The following is a 22,826-nucleotide window of genomic DNA, read 5'->3' as shown; positions in this document are numbered from 1 at the left end:
GGCCCCATTTTTGTAATAAATGTTCTAGCTATTACAATATCATTTGCATGGTCTTTTATTGTCTTTGCCCCTCCCTTCTTCACCTGTTGTCATTTCTTGTGTTTTTAAACATCAAGACCTAATCTTACAAACACTTACTACCAAGGTTAGTATTCACTATTGTGGGTTGTCCAATTTAAAGTTAATGTTGTTCCAATACTGTAAAAGGGTAAATGGGATGACTGAGGTAATTATAGGCCTGTCGGCCTGATATTGATCCTGGACAAGATAATGGAGAGGCTGATACAGGACAAACGAGGGTAATATAATTAATGCCAGTCAACATGGATTTAAGGAAAATCCTGTTAAACTAACTTGATATCTTTTTTGATGAGATGACAAGTTTGGTAGATAAAGTTGATAATGGTATTGATGTGTTAGACTTCTGTAAACATTTGACTTGGTGCTGCATGACATTTTAATTAAAAACTAGAATACTACAAAATTAATATGGCACACATTACATGGATTACAAGTTGGCTAACAGGATAGTTCTCCAAATGTATTTGTAAGTGTGAATCATCACTGAGCAGGTGTGTTTCTAGTGGGATTCCCACAGAGATCAGTCCTTGGCACTACACTATTGAAAAATGATCTGGAAGAAAACACAAAATCCAGCACTGATAAAGTTTTCAGAGGACACAAAAATTAGGGGACTGGTAAATAATGAAGAGGACAGGTCACTGATACAGAGAGATCTGAATTGCTTGGTAAGCTGGCAAGTACAAACAAACACTATCCATGTTAATAGGGTCAAAAGTAAATGTACACATATATAAACAGAGAATGTAGGCCATACTTACAGAATTGGGGACTCTACCTTCGGACACAGTGACTCTGAGAAAGATTTAGAGGTGGTGATGGATAATCAGCTGAACATGAGCTCACAGTGCAATGCTGTAGCCAAAAGGATGAATGTGATCCTGGGATGTATAAAACAGGGGAATCTCAAGTAGGAGTAAAGAGGTTATTTTACCTCTGTATTTGGCACTGTTGCAACCACTGCTGGGATGCTGTGTCCAGTTCTGATGCTCACATGTCAGAAAGGATGTTGATCAATTGGAGAGGGTTCAGAGAAGAGCCACAAGAATGGTAAAAGAATTAGAAACCCTGCCTTGTAGAGACAGATTCAAGGAGTTTAATCTATTTAGCTTAACAAAGAGAAGGTTAAGGAGTGATTTGATTACAGTCCATAAGTACCTACATGGAGAACACATATTTGACAATGCACTCTTTAAAATGTAGCAGAGAAAGATATAGCAAGATCCAATGGTTGGAAGTTGAAACTAGTCCACGAATCCATAAATTGCAGAGACCACTCACAGCAGTGTGCAATCTCAGGATCAGACCTGTACAATGCTTTATAAATATTAAATAAAATTTCTATAATTCAAATCCACCCCATCCAGACAGATGTATGTCTTCACTGAGCTCAAATGCTTTATTCCAGAAAGGATTTCCTCCAGTGCAGCTACAGCAATAGTAAAACACTCAGTAAATGTAAAAATCATGAAACATCCATGAGCCTGTGAAAAACCTACGGTTTTAGCTAGTTATTATGCAGTGCAAAAGAAAGGCTCTCAAATCCTGCTTTTGAATAAAATTTTGATAGTTTACTGAGGGTTAATCTAAACAAAGGGAGCGGTTTCTTGTTTCCATCATAATAAAATTGTTTTTCTCCAGCACTTTCACCTCCCACTCCCCCCTATTTATTGTCAGGCAAACATATACAAAAAGTTCACCATGATTAAGTTTAAAGACAGCTTGCAAGATGAATAAGGGAGATACACTTTGGCACAGATACAGGAAAAAGAAACCAGACGTCCTTGCAGCCCTGAAGGCAGAATCATTTTATCTACCTTCTAGACCAAACGCCAGCCTGACCACAGCCTTATCAAGACTGAGAGAATTTCTCTCATCATTCAATCCAATGAGAAGGGGAGCCACTTCCCTGCCACTAAGCATTAATAATTTTGTCTGAATAAGTATCTGTGGCAGACAGATTCATTTCCGACTGGCTCCGAGCAGGCTTGGTGGAGATTCCCTTACACTTCACTAGAGTCTACTAGTACATGACAAATTTAAACATACTGACAAGGTTGGAATGTTGCATGCTTTAGGCAGTAGAAATGGTCACAACAAACCTTCCAACAACAAGCTAAGAGCAGGCATTATTACACTTCAACAAGGTACTTCATGAAACTCAACACCATTGCATCTGTACAAATTCAACACATCGTAAGACAGAGTAAAAAACTAAGTGAAGCAAGAGGTTTTATAGTTTGAATTAAATGGATTTTTTAATCAGTTAAATAAAAGAAAAAAGGGATGTCATACGCTAAACAAAGGATTTAAACTGTTCTATGAGGATTGCTCTCTGTCTTGCAAGTAACGTGTTTATAATACTAAGACACATGAGCAATTTCTTTAAAAATCAGCCAAACCATTCAGTGCCAGATATTTCTCCAATCTCTGGAGTACCACATAAGGAAAGAGAGTTATAAAAATCTTTCTTGTGAAACTGTTTATGAAAAGAAGGGCTAAATATGATTATTTCACCCTGTTTTTAAATGTGTTTAATTATTTACTAAATATTCTTTTAGAGCAGGTCATCATATTTCTTGCATGAGATAATCCCAGCTAGAAATCAGAATTGTTAAAATAAAAGTAATTTATAAAACACAAGCAGAAGTTTAGAGCTCTTGCACTAAGGCTATCAGGGTTGAAGTGATGAAACAGACATGATTCAGTAACTGACTGTGAAGACTTTTACACAGATAAGAAGCACATTATAACGTACCTAGTCCCATCAAATTGACGGATGAAACTTAACCTCTGCCTACCAACAAAGAGGTTATGCATTGGACTATCTTGATATCACAGCCAACTTCTTGCACTGCTCCTTTAAGGACTGCATAGCAGACAATAGCTGGCCAAAAGACACTGTGATTAATCATACTTTGGCTCAGAGGATCAAGGACAAATGGATTAAAATGTTTTAATCTAACCACTTAAAATAGAAGCTAACCTGTAGCAGAATCCTGGACATTTTCCTCCTTTGTCAACAACCGATGCCCAGAACTTGTACTGCCCTGAGATGTCATTTCTCAAATAAGTACATCTTGACAATACAATGAAAAAGGTGTCTGGTGTGTTTTGTTGATGAAGATTTCATTGAGATTAGCAAGTATCGTAGCTCTACGTTTTATTTAGTTTACTTTCAGAGATTAGTCCATATTTTTGGATGATGAAAACTGGCATAACTCCCTTGACTTCTACATTATAGAAACATGGAATCATAGGACTGGAAGGGACCTCAAAAGGTCTTCTAGTCCAGTCCCCTGAACTCATGTCAGGACAAAGTATTATACAGACCATCCCTGACAGGTGTTTGTCTAACCTGCTCTTGAAATTCTCCAATGATAGAGATTCCACAACCTCCCTAGGTGATTTATTCCATTGCTTACTTACTCTGATGGTTAGGAAGTTTTTCCTGATGTCCAACCTAAACCACCCTTGCTGCAGTTTAAGCCCATTGCTTCTTGTACTATCCTCAGGGGTTAATGAGAACAATTTTTCTCCCTCTTTCTTATAACAAACTTTTATGTATTTGAAAGCTGTTATATCCCCCCTCAGTCTTCTCTTCTCCAGACTAAACAAACCCATTTTTTTCAAATCTTTCCTCACAGGTCATGTTTTCTAGACCTTGAATCATTTTGTTGCTCTTTTCTGGACTTTCTCCAGTTTGTCAAAATCCTTCCGGAAACGTGGTGCCCAGAACTGGACACAATACTCCAGTTGAGGCCGCATCAGCACGGAGTGGAACAGAAGAATTACTCTCGGTCCTTGCTTACAGCACTCCTGCTAATATAGCCCAGAATTATGTTTGCTTTTCTTGCAACAGTGTTACATTGTTGACTCATATTTAGCTTATGATCCACTATGACCCCCAGTACTCCTTCCTAGACAGTCATTTCCCGTTTTGGGTGTGTGCAACTAATCGTTCCTTCCTATGTGGAGTATTTTGCATTTGTCCTTATTGAATTTCATCCTATTTACTTCAGACCATTTCTCCAGTTTGTCCAATCATTTTGAATTTTAATCCTATCCTCCAAAGCCCTTGCAACCCCTCCCAGCTTGGTATCATCCGCAAACTTTACAAGAGTACTCTCTATGCCATTATTTAAACCATTGGTGAAGATATTGAAGAGAATGGGATCCAAAACGGATCCCTGCGGGACCCCTTGATATATCCTTCCAGCTTGCCTGTGAACTACTCTCTAGGAACAGATTTCCAACCAGCTATACACCTACCTTATAGTACCTCCATCTAGGTTGTATTTCCCTATAGTGTTTATAAGAAGGCCATAGGAGACATTATCAAAGCCTTACTAAAGTCAAGATATACCACATCTACTGCTTCCCCCCTCCACAATGCTTGCTACCCTAGCAAAGAAAGCTATTAGGTTGGCTTGATACCATTTGTTCTTGAAAATACCATGCTGACTTACTTACAGCATTATCTTGTATGTATCTGCAAATTGATTACTTAATTAATTACACATTTTGTACGTGTGTTAATTAAGCTGACTAGGGTGTAATTCCCCAGGTTGTCCTTATTTCCCTTTCTATAGATGGGTACTATATTTGCCCTCTTCCAGTCCTCTGGAATCTCTCCGGTCTTCCATGACTTTTGAAAGATAATCACTAATGGCTCAGATATTTCCTCAGGCCCTGGTGACTTGAAAAAAATCTAACTTGTCTAAGTAATTTTAACTTGCTCTTTCCCTATTTTGGTCTTATCTCATTTTCACTGGCATTCACTATGTTAGACGTTCAATCGCTGCTAAACTGTTTAGTGATGACTGAAACAAAGAAGTCATTAAGCACCTCTGCCATTTCCATATTTCCTCTCCCCCATTAAGTAATGGGCCTACCCTGTCCTTGGACTTCCTCTTGCTTCTAATATTACTCCAGTTTTAATCTTGAGTATTGAAAGGCCTGTGGATCCATTTCAATACTACAAGTCTTTGGCACTCGGCAAAACTTGGTACTAGAGCTGATCAGAAATTTTCTGCTGCAATGATTCTCTGACAAAAATGCAGTTTCTGTAACATTTCTGGCTGAAAAATCTAAATGAAATATTTCATTCTGGACAGGTTCAACCCAAATAGGAATATTTAGTTTTGTTGAACTGATGTGAAACATTTTTCTGGATCATGGTGCATAGCCTTATTAAAGTTGTAATTTGGGCTCCCATTCTCTCCTATTGTCTGGGCTCTGTGGAGGACTACATCTCTCATATTGGAGAATGGATTCCCCTACAATCAAGCTGCATGGGACATCAAGGCATGAAAGTGACTGTGTCTACACCATGGGAGATGTAATCCGACCAGGAAGTCTGGCCCATAGGGAAGAATAGAGGCATCAGATATTCAAATAAGAGCACCCATGAGGCAAAGCACCACAATAGGAAATGGAGTTTAATGTTCAACATAGAAGTATTTCAAGTTAATTCGAACCAAAATCAAACATTTTGATTGCAGAATATTGAAATGTTTGTTTTGATTGAAAGTGTAGTAATGTTTCATTTCAAGATTTCCTAATTTACATTTTTTGAATACTTCACTCCATGAAATATTTTAATATTGCATTTTTTTCCTCCTAATTTAGGATGACAAATGTTGAAACATTAGAATTTCCCATGGGACAGAACTTCCAAATTTCACTCAGCATCACTTGTGACCACTACAATCACTTGGGTGGTCTAGAGATTTTGTCTTACTCTGCTATGCAACAGGAGAAAGGCCAATTGTGTAATAACCATGGTGTCCAACTATATATAGGAAGACATATCTGCACAAATACACAGAGACACACATCCAAAGTTCAAAAGGGCAACAGTTTTTAAAATGAAAGGAAATCCCATTCTTAAGTCACCAAATAGTGCCTAGTTACAGCAACTCATATGGTACTGAAAAATCAGCAGAATTGCCAAATCTTGTGATTTCATGACAAGTATCATACATACACATACACACAAAATGTGTCCATACCTCCTGATTTATACCAGCAAAATCATGAATTTTGTCTTTAGTCAAAGTGGTCACCATTTCCTATTACTTTCAGCAAGACTGAAGCAAGGCTACCTTCAGGCCAGACGACCATCATTTCCTTACATCTTACATCAGCTAATTTTATGTTCATTTTGAAATGTGGCCTTGCTAGGCAATGCTACTAATCTTCATTATCACAGGAATGACACATTGAAGACTTACTAGAGAAATTTTTCAACCACTGATTCTCTCCCCACTTTCCCATTCCTTACTAAGTGAATAGTTCCATGTTCCCAGATCTCTCATTCTCAGGTCTAATTTACTGGTTCTTATTATAAGGGTTAATAAAAGATCCCTTAAATTACTTTGGGAGGACATAGCTCGTGCAAGGAGATTTAATGCCCTTCTTTGCAAGCAATAGTGGCAGATTACCAGTATGTGCCTTACTCTGCAAGGCATAGATATCGAATGCCAGACTTTAAATTGCTCAACAGCAAGTTTTAAATCATCCTGCTGGGGAATCTGTAGGGAGACATACCAGTCTTGCTGCAGGGGGAGATCAATGAGCTGTGGAGACATGTTGGCCAGGAATCTCCCTTTCATCTAGATATACAATGTGACACGCCAAGTGCCAGCTTAACTGCTATTCTTATGGGAACGGGCAACTTTTAGAGTCAAATGAGGAGTAAATTTAGGGGGGTTACAGATTATTTTTAAAATGTCAAAGATTTATCATGGGAGTTAAAAGGTTGGATGGAGTCAGTGAAATGAAGTTCTCATACTCAGCGTGAGGTGGAAGATGTCAGAACTTTACTATAATGATGTAGATCTAGTTTATGACCCCCCTCCCACCTACAGCTAAGAGTCAGTTCAAGTGCATTTCTATTAGCTGACACTCTGTTTCATAAATATGCGCCAAGGTGAGTAAACAATCAGTTCCCCCCCACACACACACACACTTTGGGGTCCCCAACTGTCCCTCTCCTTTTCTCTTCTTCTGTGCAAGCAGGAGTTCTTTCCCATGTTCAGATAGACGCCTACACTTTTGCAAGGGGTGGGGCTATCTGGGGCAGCAGTGATTATCTGAAGAGACTGCAGCCGTACTCTGAGCAGGGGTAGAGAGAAAGGAGCTTCTTTGCCTACTCTGCCACCCAAAAAATGGAGGCGGGGTTATGAACAACGCCTCTCCAGGTTTAGGGACAAGTCTAGCAGGTTTTAATTAGGCTCTAATGCTGCACCAGTGATACCGGCATTTTAAAATGTTGGCCTTTTTTTTTTTAAACAAAATAAGTTCTGAAAGCCTTCACCTCTCTTTGCTACTGTCATGAGCCAGAGTATACATAATTAAAAATTAAAAATACAAATAAAAAAAAGAAGCGTTTGGCTCTGTTAGTCTTGAAAGACAGATTTTGCCACCCAGACCAATAGAAGACATTCCAATAATTAACTTTGTATAACTTACTCTGTTTTTGACTGTCATACAAGTGTGTCTGCACTCTCAGGGGATTTTTCTCTGAGAGTGAGGAATTTGCCCACCTCAGCCTGAAGACAAGACTCTTGAGGAGGTTCTTGCCCTACTCCTCCAGACAGTTCCAGGTTTATAGTCAAGTGGCACAGTTGTTCCTGCCTAGCCCCTCTGCCTCCCTTCTTTGGATGATAGAGGAGGCAGCCAGTGTTCCTTTCTCTCTGATCAGGCTCAAGCACAAATAAATCTGGAAAAAATGCATTTAATGATGGACACCTCATTACCAGGATAATCTATAGAAACCGAAAGGAATTCAAAGAAATTTAAACAAAATTAGGAGATTGAAGAGATTGATTTAAAAGGAAAAAGTTAAATACTTACAGCTTGGCATGCTCAAGGGGGACAGGATTAGAGCTGGGTGAAATTTTATGACCAAAGCTTTTTTTTGTGAAAAATACAGATGTGGTGACACAGACATTTTGCAAATTCATGTTGATTTTGCCAAATTGCTTCAGTCAAGTACAATAAAATTAATTCCAAATGGAAATGTTTCATTTTTTTTAACTCGAAAACAATGTTTTAGAAAAAATCCTTGACTTTTACGCAAAATGTTTTTTTAAAGATTAAAAAGTGCTTGAAGTATTAATAAAAAGTGTTTCACTTTGTGTCTAACAAAACGTTTGACCCCAAAACGATGTTTTAAAACTTTTCAATTCGCTGAAAAAATATTTTCTGCTCAACTTGATTTTTTTTCCCAATTTTTGAGAACTGCTAACAAGCTGAAAAATATGTTATTTGCACAGCTATAGATAAAATAACTGCCTATAAACAAAACATTAAGATGTCTGAGAGTCTTAATCCCAAACACTGAACAGCAAATGGGTGCTCAGGACCAAGATCAGACATTTGGATTCCAAGCAGTGAATGTGCTACCTTCACCTACATCATGCTATAGTCATGGACACAGGTCTACTCCTACCCTAAGTGACCTGTCCTGCTTCCATTACACCCACTTTTCAGAATCCCATCACATGATCCAGGAGGTCTGGCTGTAACATATACAGGTAAACACATTCTCAGAGCTCATAATATATGAATGCAACATGTGGTCTATTAATGGCACATTAAAAAAAATATAGTGGAAGAAAAAAGGTGAGATAATTCAAAGCTTGTTAGATTGTTAATTGAAAATCAAGAGCCAAATTCAAACGTTGGTGGGGTTGCACAGATGTAACCGAGTGCTGAATTTGACGCCAGTTGTTTGCAAACTTATGATATCCCTTTCATCTCTAAAAAGGTTATACATGCCAAGGTTAAATATCAAACCAAAGCCATTTTTAGTTATGAAACATGGAACAAAAGTATTTTAAAGTACAAAACACGCTTTAAAAACAAAGGTGTGTAAATAAAAAAAAATAGCTCAATGGATCTTGTTTAGACTTTAAAAAAAAAAAAAAAATCACCCTTAGGGTGAGACCCAGCATAAGAAATTTCAGCCTAAAGGGAACATTTCTGAGAACATTATAAACAACTCAGAATGATTTAGAATGGAATGCCCATCTTACCCTTGACTAAAGTGTTGCTACCAAACACAGTGCTGTTAAGAAAATCCCAACAGTACTAATGAAGAAATATGCTTTACATGTATATTTCAGGTGCATTTTTCTTTGTATTGCTACTGTATTCAGCAGTGTCTTGTCGAATTTTCTCTGTGACTGGTATTTTCCATTTCTGCTTTATTTCATCTGACACAACTGAGTAGAAGCAGTTGAAAACTTCAGAAAAATGAATTTGTTCTTAACCTTGCGCCATTTTTCTTTGGTTTTTCTCATCTGGTAGCTGAGAAATACCAAGACTAGACACTGCTGTGTTTATCTAAATGCCTGCAAACCAATATACAAGCTGCAATCCAGACTGGAAAGTATTTAAAATAAAGAATTACTGACTGCTTTCTTTAAACACACACATTTTTGGCACATCTGTAACATAAGGGTGCACTTTAGAAAAAAACCCATTTATGAAAGGCCTTTGGGTAAGTTATTGTATTAACAATTTGACTCACATTTACAGAGATTGGATAAGGAACTTCTACTATAAGAAGCTATCACTCCCCCTTGTTTTCCCTGCTGAAGACCAAGGACCTTAAAACTAGGCCAGAAATGCTGTACACAGTGTAATCTTAAACAAAGAACATTGTTTGGGGCTCAAACAAAAGAACAGGGTTCAGTTCTTACAAATATGATCACTGTCAAACTGCTTTCCTTTTTGCAGCAATTATTTCCCCAACAACAGAATTATATTGCAACAAAGAAAGAAAACGGGGGGGGGGGTTCTTATCAGACCTGTCATATAAATGTGTACAGACAATACCTTGCTCTTTGATTTTAGCTACAGAAAATAACTTGATTTACCAAACATAGACAGAGATAAGCAACCACTGTGATTTCAAAATACACTGTGTGAAATTCTGGCCCTACTTTTTGTAATTGACTTCAAGGGGGCCAGGATTTCACCATTAAAATATTAGCATGAGACACCTAGCATGTAATCTAGGCACCAATCTTTTCGGTATAAATAACATCAGTGGCATCTGAGTGGCATGTATCATCACAAAGCAGCTTAGTGTATTTCAGATTTAGAGTGTTTCCCCATTGAGTTAAAAGCTAAACTATGCACTCTCAGGAAAGTATTCATTTGGCAATAATTTAAGTCATGGAACCATAGAGATGTAGAGTCCTGGGGACACTCTGGAAGCAAAAGGCCAGATCCTCAAATCCAACAGCCTTGATGTCAGTTTACACCAACTGTAGATATGTCCCTACCTTTTAATTCTTACTGCAATTTTGTGGGAGTAGGGAATACTATGGAGTGTTGCCCTAGAGTGGCTGAGAGTGTCTTGCCCAGGTTATTCTCCATTTTACTCTTCCGGTACAAAGAGGCCTTCAATTCACAACATTCCTGTCCTTTATCAGTAGAGCCGGAAATGGCTACTAAAACAGGTCAAGAAAACCATTCTGTCAGTTGGCTGGAGGACACCTCTAGAGAACATATTTTTACTAGGGCTGGTTAGAAAATTTCCATTGACACTGTTTGAGGGAAAAAAAATGAGTTTTCAACTAAATTAGAGTTTTCACAAAATGTATGGGCTTTCCATGGAAAATCTAATTGCTCATCAAAAATCTGGCCAAAGCCAAAAATAGATAGATTCAGTTAAATGCCACTGTGGTGCCTCATAGGTGTTGTAGTTTGGGTCACTCATTCTTTTTTATAGGATGGGATCCCCAGATGGATTTAATCTTCCACGATGCATCATGGCCCATGCAACAGCCATGATGCATCACCTCCCATCACCAAAATGTGAGACAATTGTAATCTGGCTCAGGGGTCCATCTTATGGAGGAGACAGGGAGCATGAGACACCTGAACTACATCTCTCATGAGGGACTGCAAATAGCATTTCAGAATCTATATATTTTGATTTTCTGTTGAAATATTTCAGATTTGTCATGTTTTGCTGAAAATGATATTTTTCACAGAAAAAGTTCACATTTCTGACCAGCTCTGTAAATTATTCCTTTTCCTCTAAGATTTTGCCTGTTGCCTCTATAGCACCTCCTGCTGGGGTGTGATTAGTTAACAGTTATATAGTTAGATGCAAATCACTATTATTAAGTAGTATTAATTATCATTAACCTTGGTACCCTGGGGATGGAAAGAGCAAGCCAGGACCTCCAAAATTCTTAATCCATGCTGACAGAACATTACAAAAAAGCCTTGAGTCAGTTCAGCATGATGTACTATTTTCTGTATTCCACATTCCTCATATCATAATGGAAAAACATTCATAAAAGTGGGTCTTTGTTTCTTAGGTGTTTGTCTGCCTTGAATGAATTTCTCCCATGGGAAGTCATGGACCTCTTTTTTCAGATCATCATAATCTCCTCCTCCACACCGATCTATATAGGATACCATATATGGAGGACAATGATTTCAGGTAGGGTAATAAGAAACCCAAGCAAGTGAAAACTTAATGGTCTTGTTTTCATTACAACTTCTCTTGTACTTCAAAATATGTGGAGAAACAAAGCAAACAAACATTTGTATAACAAGCAGAGAATCTAAAAAGTGTTTTCAAAATTCTCCATGAGCTGATCTTTTAAAGAGTCAAAATGTATTTCCCCCCCTTTTAAAAAAAATACTAAAGGAAACAATATGTACAGTGAGAGGCGTTCTCACCATTTTAAGAAAAATAACCTAATAATCAGAAAAAGAAAAAAAAATTAAAAACAATTTTATGAAAAATACATGGAAACACAAGATAAACCTTTGGCAACTATATCCCAACCCGGGAAACTGGAGACAGAATGAACTTGGGCTGAAGTTAAATACTAAAGAGAGAGATTTAAGTACATGAAATCATTTCAGACAGGCAGTAAAATGAAGTGCACCCCCGTCCAGTAAGTACTTGCACCGTGTTAATATTTGCTCCGTAAACTTGCCATAGAATCAGAATCCAGTCCTCGTTTTCTTAATTGTGAAAAGGGAATTCACTCTAAAATATCTTCCCCTGTACTTAAAAATCAATTGTTTTGATCTGACTTAGATACCTGATTTTCTAGGTGCTAGGTCCCTATAGTTTCCATTGACTTTAGCCACGCAGTAATCTAATTTCAGTGGGAATTGTGCATGCTCAGCACTTCTGAAAAGCAAGCCCTTTTTAGTTAGGTGCCTAAATATGTGCTTACATGACAAGTTTTGATAATCTGAGTAATTTCATTAACTTCCCAAGGAAGTCATTGTGACTACATGTGTAAAGTTATGCATGTCTATAAACATTTGCTGTTCAGGCCTACCTCTGTAAAATTTCATTTTATTTTGACATTTATTAAATCATAGCAACATTCTTATGCTCACTGAGTTACTAAAACCAACAACTATATATAGCATACAATAGCTCCTCTAGCACAAGTTGTAATCCACGTCTCAGTGGGTGTTAGAATGACTGGACAAGCTCCCGCTTATATGACAGCCACCATCTTAGCCAACATACTAGCTTTAGCTAAAGAGCCAAGATTTCTTAGCTGAGAGCTGTAACAGACCCACATCATCTGTGGATCGGCACAAAGGGGCACCTGTTATACACACATACCAGAGGGTTACACAAGGCACAGGCAGTTATGGCAATTTTTTTTTCAGTGATCATGCCTTATTTCTATCATGGTGCAAGAAAGCTCAAAAAACTAGAGTTTGGGTATTTTATTTGTTTTGGTTCTCTCTGTGGGATGACCTTGCTAGATTTTTGTCTCCCCCTGCTATAATAGGTCAAATATTTTAGGATATCATCTCTGGATATTGAGCCTGGTCTATGACTCACTATAAACATATGAATGAGAAAACCTCTCAATGACTTTCAGGACTTAAGTGAATAATGTTTCATTGGCTGGATTAATAGTGATGTATCAATTACATGCTCTAATGCGTCATTCATGGTCATGTGGACAAAGACAGAAAAAGCTTGGCACAAAGTGAAATTTTTACTGATTACTAGACTTCATGACTGTTAGGATGTATTTATAAAAAAAATTAATAAAAGTTTGTATCAGAAGCTATTTGAAAGACATTAAATGTATTTTTATGCCCATGTTGATTTTTTTCCTGAGATATTGCTCCAAATACTCTTTTGGAAAGAATATTAACAGTCATTGTAAAAATGAGGACACCTACTTTTCTTGCAGAATAAGTTTGTTTTCCTTCTTCCAGAGGTCTTTGAAGTCAGAACTGAATTCATGCCAAATACTGAAGAAAGCATGAGGTGACACTTCCTTCTCTCCCATTTTTGGTTTCATACAGAAATAGGCTGCAGTTTCCAAAAAGCTGCCAAAGACAACAAAAGCATCAAGTATTTTGTTATCTATTGATATAGAATTTTTTTCTGCATCCAAAACCTGGCATAATACACAATTACTATTGCTAATAGGAGTGAAATATACGGATTATCTAGCTCTGATGTTTTCCTGTACATATTCTGTTACAATATATTTCCTCAGCAATGGTTGGGGTTTGGTATTTAATAACACACACATTGTTTTTGACCAAAGCATTGTCCATATTAAAGCCAAGAATGAACGTACTCTCTTCAGAGCCCAGCAAAGCCAGACCTCAACGCCTTTCCTTGCATTGCATTTTTATTATATTTGAAACTATTTTAAAACAGAGCTGAAATCTAAAGCAGTTCCAAACAGTCTTTCACTATGAAACACGACAATAGACAATCTAGCAGTCCATAGAAAGGTGGTATTACAACAATTCTTTTCTACCCTAGACAATAGTAAAACTGCTAGCAACAGTCATACTAGAAAATAGTTATCAATCACGATTCTGACATAACTGTGTTTGACACCCATTTCTGAACATAGATATTGCTAGAATAGATGACAAAGTAAAATATGTAGAGCTGAAGAGCAAGCAAGAATTGCTCTTGAAGGATACAGAGGACTACACAACAAGATTTAACACAATAGCTGTGATTTCAATGAAATGTAAACCCCCCCCATAATTAGAGCCTCTCTCTCTTAGTTCCAAATTTTAAAAAATGGTCAACATGAAAAAAAAATATGAATTTCAATTCAAAAGGATAAAGTTATACACCTATTCCTTGAGATAATTTTACTGAAATCTCATCCAATTTTATTTGTAATTAAAAATGCCAACGTGTTCAAAATAGTCTTCAAGAACAATTACATCAAAATATGAGAATTCAAATTTTCACGTTTCTATGAAAAATTGGCCAGTTTGTCCGCAACATTTTTTCACAACACAATGGCTCAGAACATATCAGAATATTTATTTTATTTGTGTGTTACGCTATTCATACAATGCTTCCAAAGCCTGCTGGTTTGGGGTGTAGGAGAATGGGACAAGACGACAGTACAGCAATGGACACTAAAGGAGAGATTAGACAGACAGGGAACCAGTTTTGTGCCCCACATGGTAGTTCAGATTACTACTATTCAACCACCCATGAAATAACATTTTATGAACCCATACATGGTGAGACCATATTAGTCACAGAGTGAAATCTTGGCCCCACTGAAAACAAAGAAATTTTGGTATTGACTTCAATGTGGTTAGGATTTCACCCACTGAACCAACTGACTGATTACCTTAATTATAGTTACAGCAATAGTGCTATGACAGTTGTTAGTGCATGTGCCAGACAGCTAATCAAAAGCATATGGAGAGTGATGGGCATTACAGGATGGCTTGGGAATCTTCAGGCACCTTTTGAGTCAGTGGCCATTTCTGAGTAAGCTACTTAAAGACTATTCTGTGTTTTGCAAAACACAGGAAAATCAGTAGCTCAAAGAAAGAAGAGGCTCGGTTTTGACAAACACCTAGGCAAATAGGCAAATGACACTAGGATATCAGACCCAATTATAGCATGAAACAAGGGAACCCTAATAGCAAAATGACTGATCTGAAAAAAACATCATCAACCTTACTAGAAGATGATCATCACAAGAGAATGAAAAATAGTCATCTCAAGCAATGTGTTTAAATTTGAGGTAACAAGCTATAATCACTCTACATGAAACTATCTCATCAAGCAGGGAGCCAGGCCAGAATGAAAATCCAACAAATACATGTTTGAGTTTGATAAATGGTACTAACATTTACAGAAGACATGAAGGCTTTCATTAACAATCCATGGGATCAAAGGGAGTTAGTCAGGCTTTTCCTCTGATCATTGCTAATCTTGCTGCGAACCACCAGTATAGCCAATTCAGCCATACATCTATGTTTAACTCTAGCTAATGGCATTCCTTCTTCCAGTCAGTTACAACAGAATGCAAGTCCCCAGCTGGATTGATCACCTCCCATGGCAACCAATTTGAGGGAAGGGGAAATTAAGCTGTTTGTAAAATGTGAAAGACCAGAAGCTTGGCAGATTGTCAGTTAATGTGTCACTTTTCTAACACCTGTTAGTGCAAATGCAGAAGACACAACCTGCAACACAGTTGGACCTAAAAGCAGGAAGCCCCAGGAATCCAGGTATTTATCTATCCTGGTAGCACAGGTGAAACAAATCCAAGGTAATCATCTCAACTTCTTTAGTCAGAGGTATGTTGATGTTCTCCTTACTGTATCTTGAAGGAGAAGGAGGCAGGATTCAGATATGAAAAGCAAATGATCAAGACAAAGCGAGGGAGAAGTGACCCTAGATCCCCAGAATGAAATTTGGGAAGCAGTAACTTGTTTACGTTAGCATACTCTGTGAATATCAGATTTTGTAATCCGTAAGATTACAGTTTACATATGTTAAAATAGAGAGACCTCAAAGCTGACTCTGGAGGGGACATGGAGCATATAGCTCAATTATAAAAAGGGACTTAGACAAAGTCGCAAATAAACCCATGAAGTTAGGAGTGGATATTGCCATTTCACATTTCATTACCACATTATTGAGCCACACAACAGATGCTTTGTTGGTCTGTCACGGTGTTGTGACTAACCCCTGCAGAGCCTCCTGCTGGTCTCTCAGGGAATTTGCTTTTCCAGCCTCTGGAGCGCCCTCTGCAGGCCGGTGTCCCACTTGCCGCTGGCCCTGTGTCCCTCCCCAACCCCAGTGCCCCTTTCACCCAGTCTCTGGGTCTCCCCCTCCCAGGGGAACCCCCACCCACTATCCCTACCTTGCCTCAGTCTTTGGCTACTGCCAGTCACCATTAAGCCCCCACATACTGAGCGGACTGCAGTGTATTAGCCAGTCATCACAGGCAAGGGGGGGTTGGACCTGCTGCCTCTGCCTACCCGTGGGCTTCCCCCTGCAATCCCAGTACACTTTTTTAGGCCGTCTGCCAGGCCTGCAGCCTGGGGCTTTTCCAGTCTGCAGCCTCCCAGCTCCTCTGGCCTTCCCCAGCCCTGGTCCACTCCAGGTACCTTCTCAAGGCAGAGAGAGAGTGTCTGCGCCTGGCCCACTGCCCTCTTATAAGGGCCAGCTGAGCCCTGATTGGGGCATGGCAACAGCTGAGCCTGCTTCTCCCAGTCAGCCTGGGAACTGCTTGCTCCCAGCCACAGCCCTCTCCTGGGCTGTTTTAAGACCTTTAAGGCCGGAGTGGGTGACTACCCCGCTACCTGGTACATTATTCCTGCTACATTATTCCTGGCTGACCTTACTGAGAGATGGTTAACCCACACTCTCTCTCTCTACATCATGGTTCCAAACACCCAAAACAAAACACCTGAAGGCACAGCATAGTAGCAGTGATCAGTCTAAACATGGAGTTAAGACCATGGAAGATGATTCTAGATTGTTTAACAAATGAAGGACTTCAACTGCAGCTATATTCGGTCAGCTGTTGTTGATATGCACTAAAGTTACTACTCACTTACGTAAATTTGAGTTTAATTAATTGACATTACCTCATGGGATTTCCCTCCCTGGTAGTAGTTGTGAGGCTTTGGGTTCCAGAAGTATTCCCAGATTCAGATAGTAGGTTTATCTACTTCATAAAATACATGCTATCCAGTGATTAAGGTTACAGGTAAAACAGCTAATAACTAAGGTCGAGTAAGGGGAAGCGTAGGCGTGTTTGGAGAGGGAGAAGAACAGCTAGATGTAATCAACAAGGTGCTATACAAGGACATGCAACTTATTGCTCTATTTAAATTTGACATGAGTTGTATTATATTAAGGCCCAACTTATGTAGCGAGGCTTTATAAGTTTGTTATAAGGGCAACATTTGGCCCTTTGGATTTAAGGTGAGACATGAAAACAAGAGTACAGTATATAGCTAGCAGTTAGTAGCTGAGTTCTGGAAAGTTAGTCAAATGAATTGTCATATTAACCCCTCTCAGCATCATTTTGTTTAGCGGCAAAAACAATGACAAATATTCTGTTGTCTCTTGTATAGAATATACAGCTCCTTTAGCATAAACACATTGGTGAGAATATGTAAACAAGGAAACGCCACCTATCTGATCAAGGTTGGGCTTATGATTTGGAGGGCTCTCAGCAGCTCTAGCAGGTGGAATTAAGCCTCTTCCCTCTTGGGTTCTGCTTCAAAAAGGGATAAAAGGGGCCAACCTCCTAGTTTCTGAGATAGGTGACTGGAAGAAACAGGATCCCAAACAGTCACTTGGACAAGCTGGTATATTTAATTCAGGTTCCCTTTTTATTGTGGTTTCAAGGTTACGAGTGCATTTTCATACAGTTTTTACACATTTTCACCTATTGCCATCCTTGTCCTGCATAATGAAAAGTGGGGAAATTTGATTGTAAACACAAGTATGGGGAAAAAAAATCAAGCATTCAAAATTTTATAAGCAAATTTTGTTTTGTTAGGCAGAAAACAGTATTATTGTATTAAAAACAAAGCCAAGTTAACATACCACTTTAAATTAACTGCCAGGAACCATCAATCTTTCCTTGCTTTTGCCGATTTATATTGTGTAACTATGGTTTTTGTAATTTTGTTCTTTAGAGAACGCACTAAGGTCTCAAGTTTCTCCCCTGCCCCCCATAAAAAGTTTCCAAATGTTTGCAATGTTGTTCATTCTAAATCATCCTCCTCATCTCCACCCCCCCATCCCATAAATGTATACTGAATGCAAAAATGTTTTATTGCTCCAATAAAGAAAAAAATCAAACAACTTTGTATTTGGGGGGTGGGGGGAAATGCTTTGGAGGAATATCTTCACAGAGTACTCCTATGCCAGCCACCACCCAACATAAATCATAAAAGCGGAAGGCCAACAAACTATATTGTGGCAAAGTAGTATTTTGTGGTATTTTTCTATTCTTAATATGACAACGAACACTCAACATCCTTAATGCTTAATGATAACAACTGATCGTATCAAAAGTATAAATGAATAAATAATATAACTGCACAACATAAATATTTATAATTTATACTTTATAATGAGTGTAGCAGATTCAGCAACACTTACAGATTCAGCAACTGTCACAGAACGTACAGTGTAAGTGGCAGAGAATCGTTACATTCAAGATGCAACATTCAGAGTTTAAGCTATTTCATAAACATTTCTTTGGAAAAGTTACAATTTGCAGGGGACTGATTGACTCAGGATGTTGCTAAAGGATTATGCCTTTTGTCTCTAGAATGCCAATTCAAATGCAGCCCAGGCCAGTAATCTAATGCCTGAAGCCATCCAGTGGTTGTTGGCTTCCTCGGTCTAGTTTCCCATGGACAAAGCCCATTATACAAAATCTACAGCCGCGACTGGAAGAAAGCAGCAATCTTGTTGGAACTCTCAGAGAGGCCAAAGAGTGAAGTGAGCGTGGAGACTAACCTACCTTTTCAACCCTAGAATTATCCCGCTGCAGACTCGCTGCTGCAGGGTTGGGTTCGGAGTTTTTTGATGCTGTGTAGACGTACCATAATGCTACCATTTTTAAAGGAGTTGTGTGTGTGAGATGCAAGGTGACCTTCCACATAATATTTTTTGTTTTACTTCGAGAAATTTATTTTATTGACATAGGCCCAGTCTTGAAAGATGCTCCATGCTGGTGAACCCCCATGTCTCTGTGATACTGGATGTCTCTGCAGGATGAGGGACATCAATTTCTTTAATTATGTAAGTAGAAAACTCCGCATGTATCTTATCAGATTCAATACACATACAACATTAAACACAGATTTGGCTAATGCCTGGCATCCCCTAAAGAAGCTGGGTAGCAGGGTTGGGGCTCCTAATGTTTGGTACAGTGAGGAAATAGCCCTTTTTCCTCAGCCTCTTAACCCTCATGTTCTACCAGGGGAGGATGGTGAGGTCTCACCATGGAAGAAAGGGAGGCTGACAGCAGGCCTCCACCAGGTGGAAACAATTAAGGAAGGAATGATGACCTGCACTATACAAGTTTTTGCTAGATATGTCCCAGATGAGTTTAATTAATAAAACTGTGACCTAATTAAACCACATTCCTTGCAACTGTCTAACTTAACTGGTGTGCCCAGGACATTGGGAGCTGGATCAGGATCTAACCCATAAGGTGATTCTTACAACAGAAGGGAAGAGGGCAATGCCTGCAGGGACATATCTACTCTTCCTACTCTATTTTCTTCTCTTCCTGCTCCACTTCCCAATAAAAATTTGAATGACAAAATTATCTAGGCTAGACAAGACTAAACTGTGAGGAACTACAGAAGAATGTAGCTACACTTGCCAACTGGGCAATGTGATAGAAGATAACTTTCAGTGCATATAAGTGTAACCCACACATCTCCTGGGTGTGGTGTTCTGTCCTGTCCCATCTAGTGGCACTGAGACCACTTAGAGAGAGATAAAATGAGTCTGCTCTACAGCCTTAGCTAAGAGCAAGTTAGCTTTTAGTTCATGTGGTAGAGAGGCTCATGCACTAAGCTCCAGAGGTCCCCGGTTCGATCCTGCCCGCAGATGACCAGGGTTTGTTGGTGTTACTTAAGCACAAGATGATGCATGCTGCAATAAAAATATGATTAATTCTAATTCAGCTGTAATCTCTCAAGAAAACTATCTTGGCATCACTGTAGTGAAACCACTTGCTTAACACGCTGCGGTTGTCAAAAAAAGCAAACGTGCTGGATCTAAGGATTTTAATTTCTGCAATTAGAGCGGTTTTTGACTAGCTCCTTGATTTTTTGTTTAAAACCTCCTTTTCTAAAAGCTTAGTGCCACAGTGCTAATTTGCAGTATGATTCTTACTCCAAAGATACTGACCTTAATTATATTCGTGTCACTATTACTTAGTACTCCACTAGAATTGCTTCTTGAACTAACTCCTGCATCTCATTTACTGTAGAGCTAAGAATAGACCCTCCTTATGAGCTTTAGAACTAGCTATTCCAAGAAGCAACAATCTTCAATAACATAAAATTGGTACTTCTAAGCCTTGTCCCATTTGATACACGTTTGTGTTAGCACTTGAAGTTCCCTAATGAAATTAAAAGGCAATAAATTTAAAACTGATAACAGGAAATTTTAAAAAAGGGAAAAAACGCCAACCCACAACATAATACTTAAACATTCAAAAAACAGACATGTAAATGGATTTTTTTTTCAAAAATTAGATAAGACAAACATTTCATAAATGGACATACATTTTCATGATTCTGCCTGGGTTTAGGAAAAACCTTTCCTTTATGGGAAACGTTGTTCCCTAATTACCCATTATAGGGGATTTACATGGTCTGACACTTGCCTTTATCAGAGACAGGGCACTGGACTAGAAAGACCATTGACCTCATGTGTGGCAGTTCCTAAGCTCATACATTACCTGTTTCCTTTTTCAGCCCTTTTCCCATTGAGCATTTCCCTCCTGTTACAACTAATATATAGCTACGATGTGTAAATTCCTACTGCTGAGTAACTCACACCAGTAATATGAGCCACCAAGTGAGAAGAAGATCTAACAGGGAAGGAATCAACTGTTAATGAATGGAAGGTCACAAGGGTATGGGTGGCAAGGAAAACAGTAGCGAAAGGAACCCAGAGGAGAAAGAAAGAGTCCAACCGTATTCTCTGAACTTTCAGTTAAATTTTAGTTTTTCTGCTCAATCTCTCTCTCCACTCTCAGCCTTGCTAGTGGGAGTTTTCAACACATATTTCAAGCATTCATTCAATTACATTTTAGCTTCACAGATCCCCTTTGAAGGAAATCCAAACCATTGTGTGGTGGGGAGCGGGGTGGAAGCAACGTTTAAGGTTTTAAAGGCTTACCAGACTTAGGTGCTACATTTCTAGGTATTGCTTTTCAACAGTACCATTCTACCATTAGGTTTGTTATTACTCTAGGTGTCATCAACCTGTCAGCACAAGAGCAGGTGTGAAGTATTGGTCCCTACCATATCTAATGCCATTGAAGCTGATGGAAGTTCTATGCATGCAAGGAGTGTCCTGTCAGGCCTACATTATTTCTTAGGGAATTTTGGAGGTAAACATTCCCACAATTCACCTGTTACTACAGCAAAGAGAGCAACATAACATTGCTAAATGCATTAAAAAAAAAAGTTCAGAAAACAAAGAGGTGCCTGAGAGACAGCACTTGGGAAGCACTTTAAAACCTAGCAATCCTTGGAATGTAGAAGTACCTGTATCAAATAATGAAATAAAGCAAACCAAAAACATCCTGAAATGAGTAGATGGGTGTTCCATATCCAATTGTACTCATCCTAAATTCCGCAGCCAGTAATTACGTTAGTGTGCAGAAACCATCCATTTGTCCTTTTATTATATATCAAGTACCTGTTACTGCATCACAGAGCAAATTTCAATTTCACATAGCAGAACTTACTCTAAATTCTCATATCAATTTAAATCCATCACAACATAACCCAGCCAGGATGATAATCCAACATTTTGGTCTATCTGGCCTTTACCAGGGATCGATAGCAAAATGTATTCGTAAAACTCTTTTCTACAGCCTTCAGCCATCTAAGGAGTCCAAAGGAAAGCAGCCCTTAAATGTGAATGCCTCCTGGTAATCACATCTTATCACCATTTTGCCTGAAAATGTAGAAAACAGTGAAAACATACATAAAAAATATAGTTTATAATATTTGGAAGGGACACACTGTAATAATCTAGAAGACTCTAAACATGCACTACTCCAAGCAACGTCATTTTCAGAGGCTCCACATAAATCATCTGAAACGGAGTAATTTTCAGTGCAAATTAATTGTTTTTGACAGATGTCAGATTCCCAGTCCGAATCTGTTAGGGTTCACCCACATCTAAGCATTACTAGCCCAACTAGTAGCTACTGTATTGGGCTTAGAATCTGTTGTTTCATAATTTGCCAAATGGATAGCACTAGTAAGTGGACTCTCTCCAAGCTCTGAAGGCGAACTTGTACATGGATTCCAAAGTGTTTCTCTACAAGCAGACACTGTGGTGATGGAAGAGGAAGATTCATGCTAAATCCTCTAGTGCTATTGATTTTGGGAAACTAGCATACCACCTTTTTTTTTTTTTTTTTTTTTTTTTTAAAGAGATAAGCACTTAATATGGGAACCAGACTTTGAACTAGGCCCAAAGGAAACATAGATCAAAACAGCTTAATAATGGGTACTAAGGCTTCAGCTGTTCATTCACAGGCACACAGTCCAGGAAAGCGAATTGATCTTGCTGCAACATTGCTGTTGCCATTTTTGATGGGTCTGGCTTTACTACTTAGCTCCTGCTTCTACAAGAACCCGTATGAGAAGATATGAAGGCCAGACACAGCTCTGACAATGTGCCAGTAACATGTGGCTGCTCTTACCCT

The 22,826-nt window shown here is 38.6% G+C and overlaps 1 protein-coding gene across 1 annotated transcript in view; it reads right to left on the bottom strand.

Annotated features, from left to right (window-relative positions):
* FMN2 (formin 2) overlaps window positions 1-22,826 on the bottom strand; it is a 242,960-nt gene that overhangs the window by 12,034 nt on the left and 208,100 nt on the right. The window contains 1 exon segment of the mRNA XM_073338221.1: window positions 13,285-13,434. Coding sequence (XP_073194322.1) covers window positions 13,285-13,434 — 150 coding nt within the window.

Source organism: Lepidochelys kempii, chromosome 3 (assembly GCF_965140265.1).
Source record: "Lepidochelys kempii isolate rLepKem1 chromosome 3, rLepKem1.hap2, whole genome shotgun sequence".
In the NCBI taxonomy this organism is placed as follows: domain Eukaryota; kingdom Metazoa; phylum Chordata; order Testudines; family Cheloniidae; genus Lepidochelys; species Lepidochelys kempii.
Note: the sequence above shows the minus strand (reverse complement) of the source record. Positions and strands in the feature narration are given on the sequence as shown.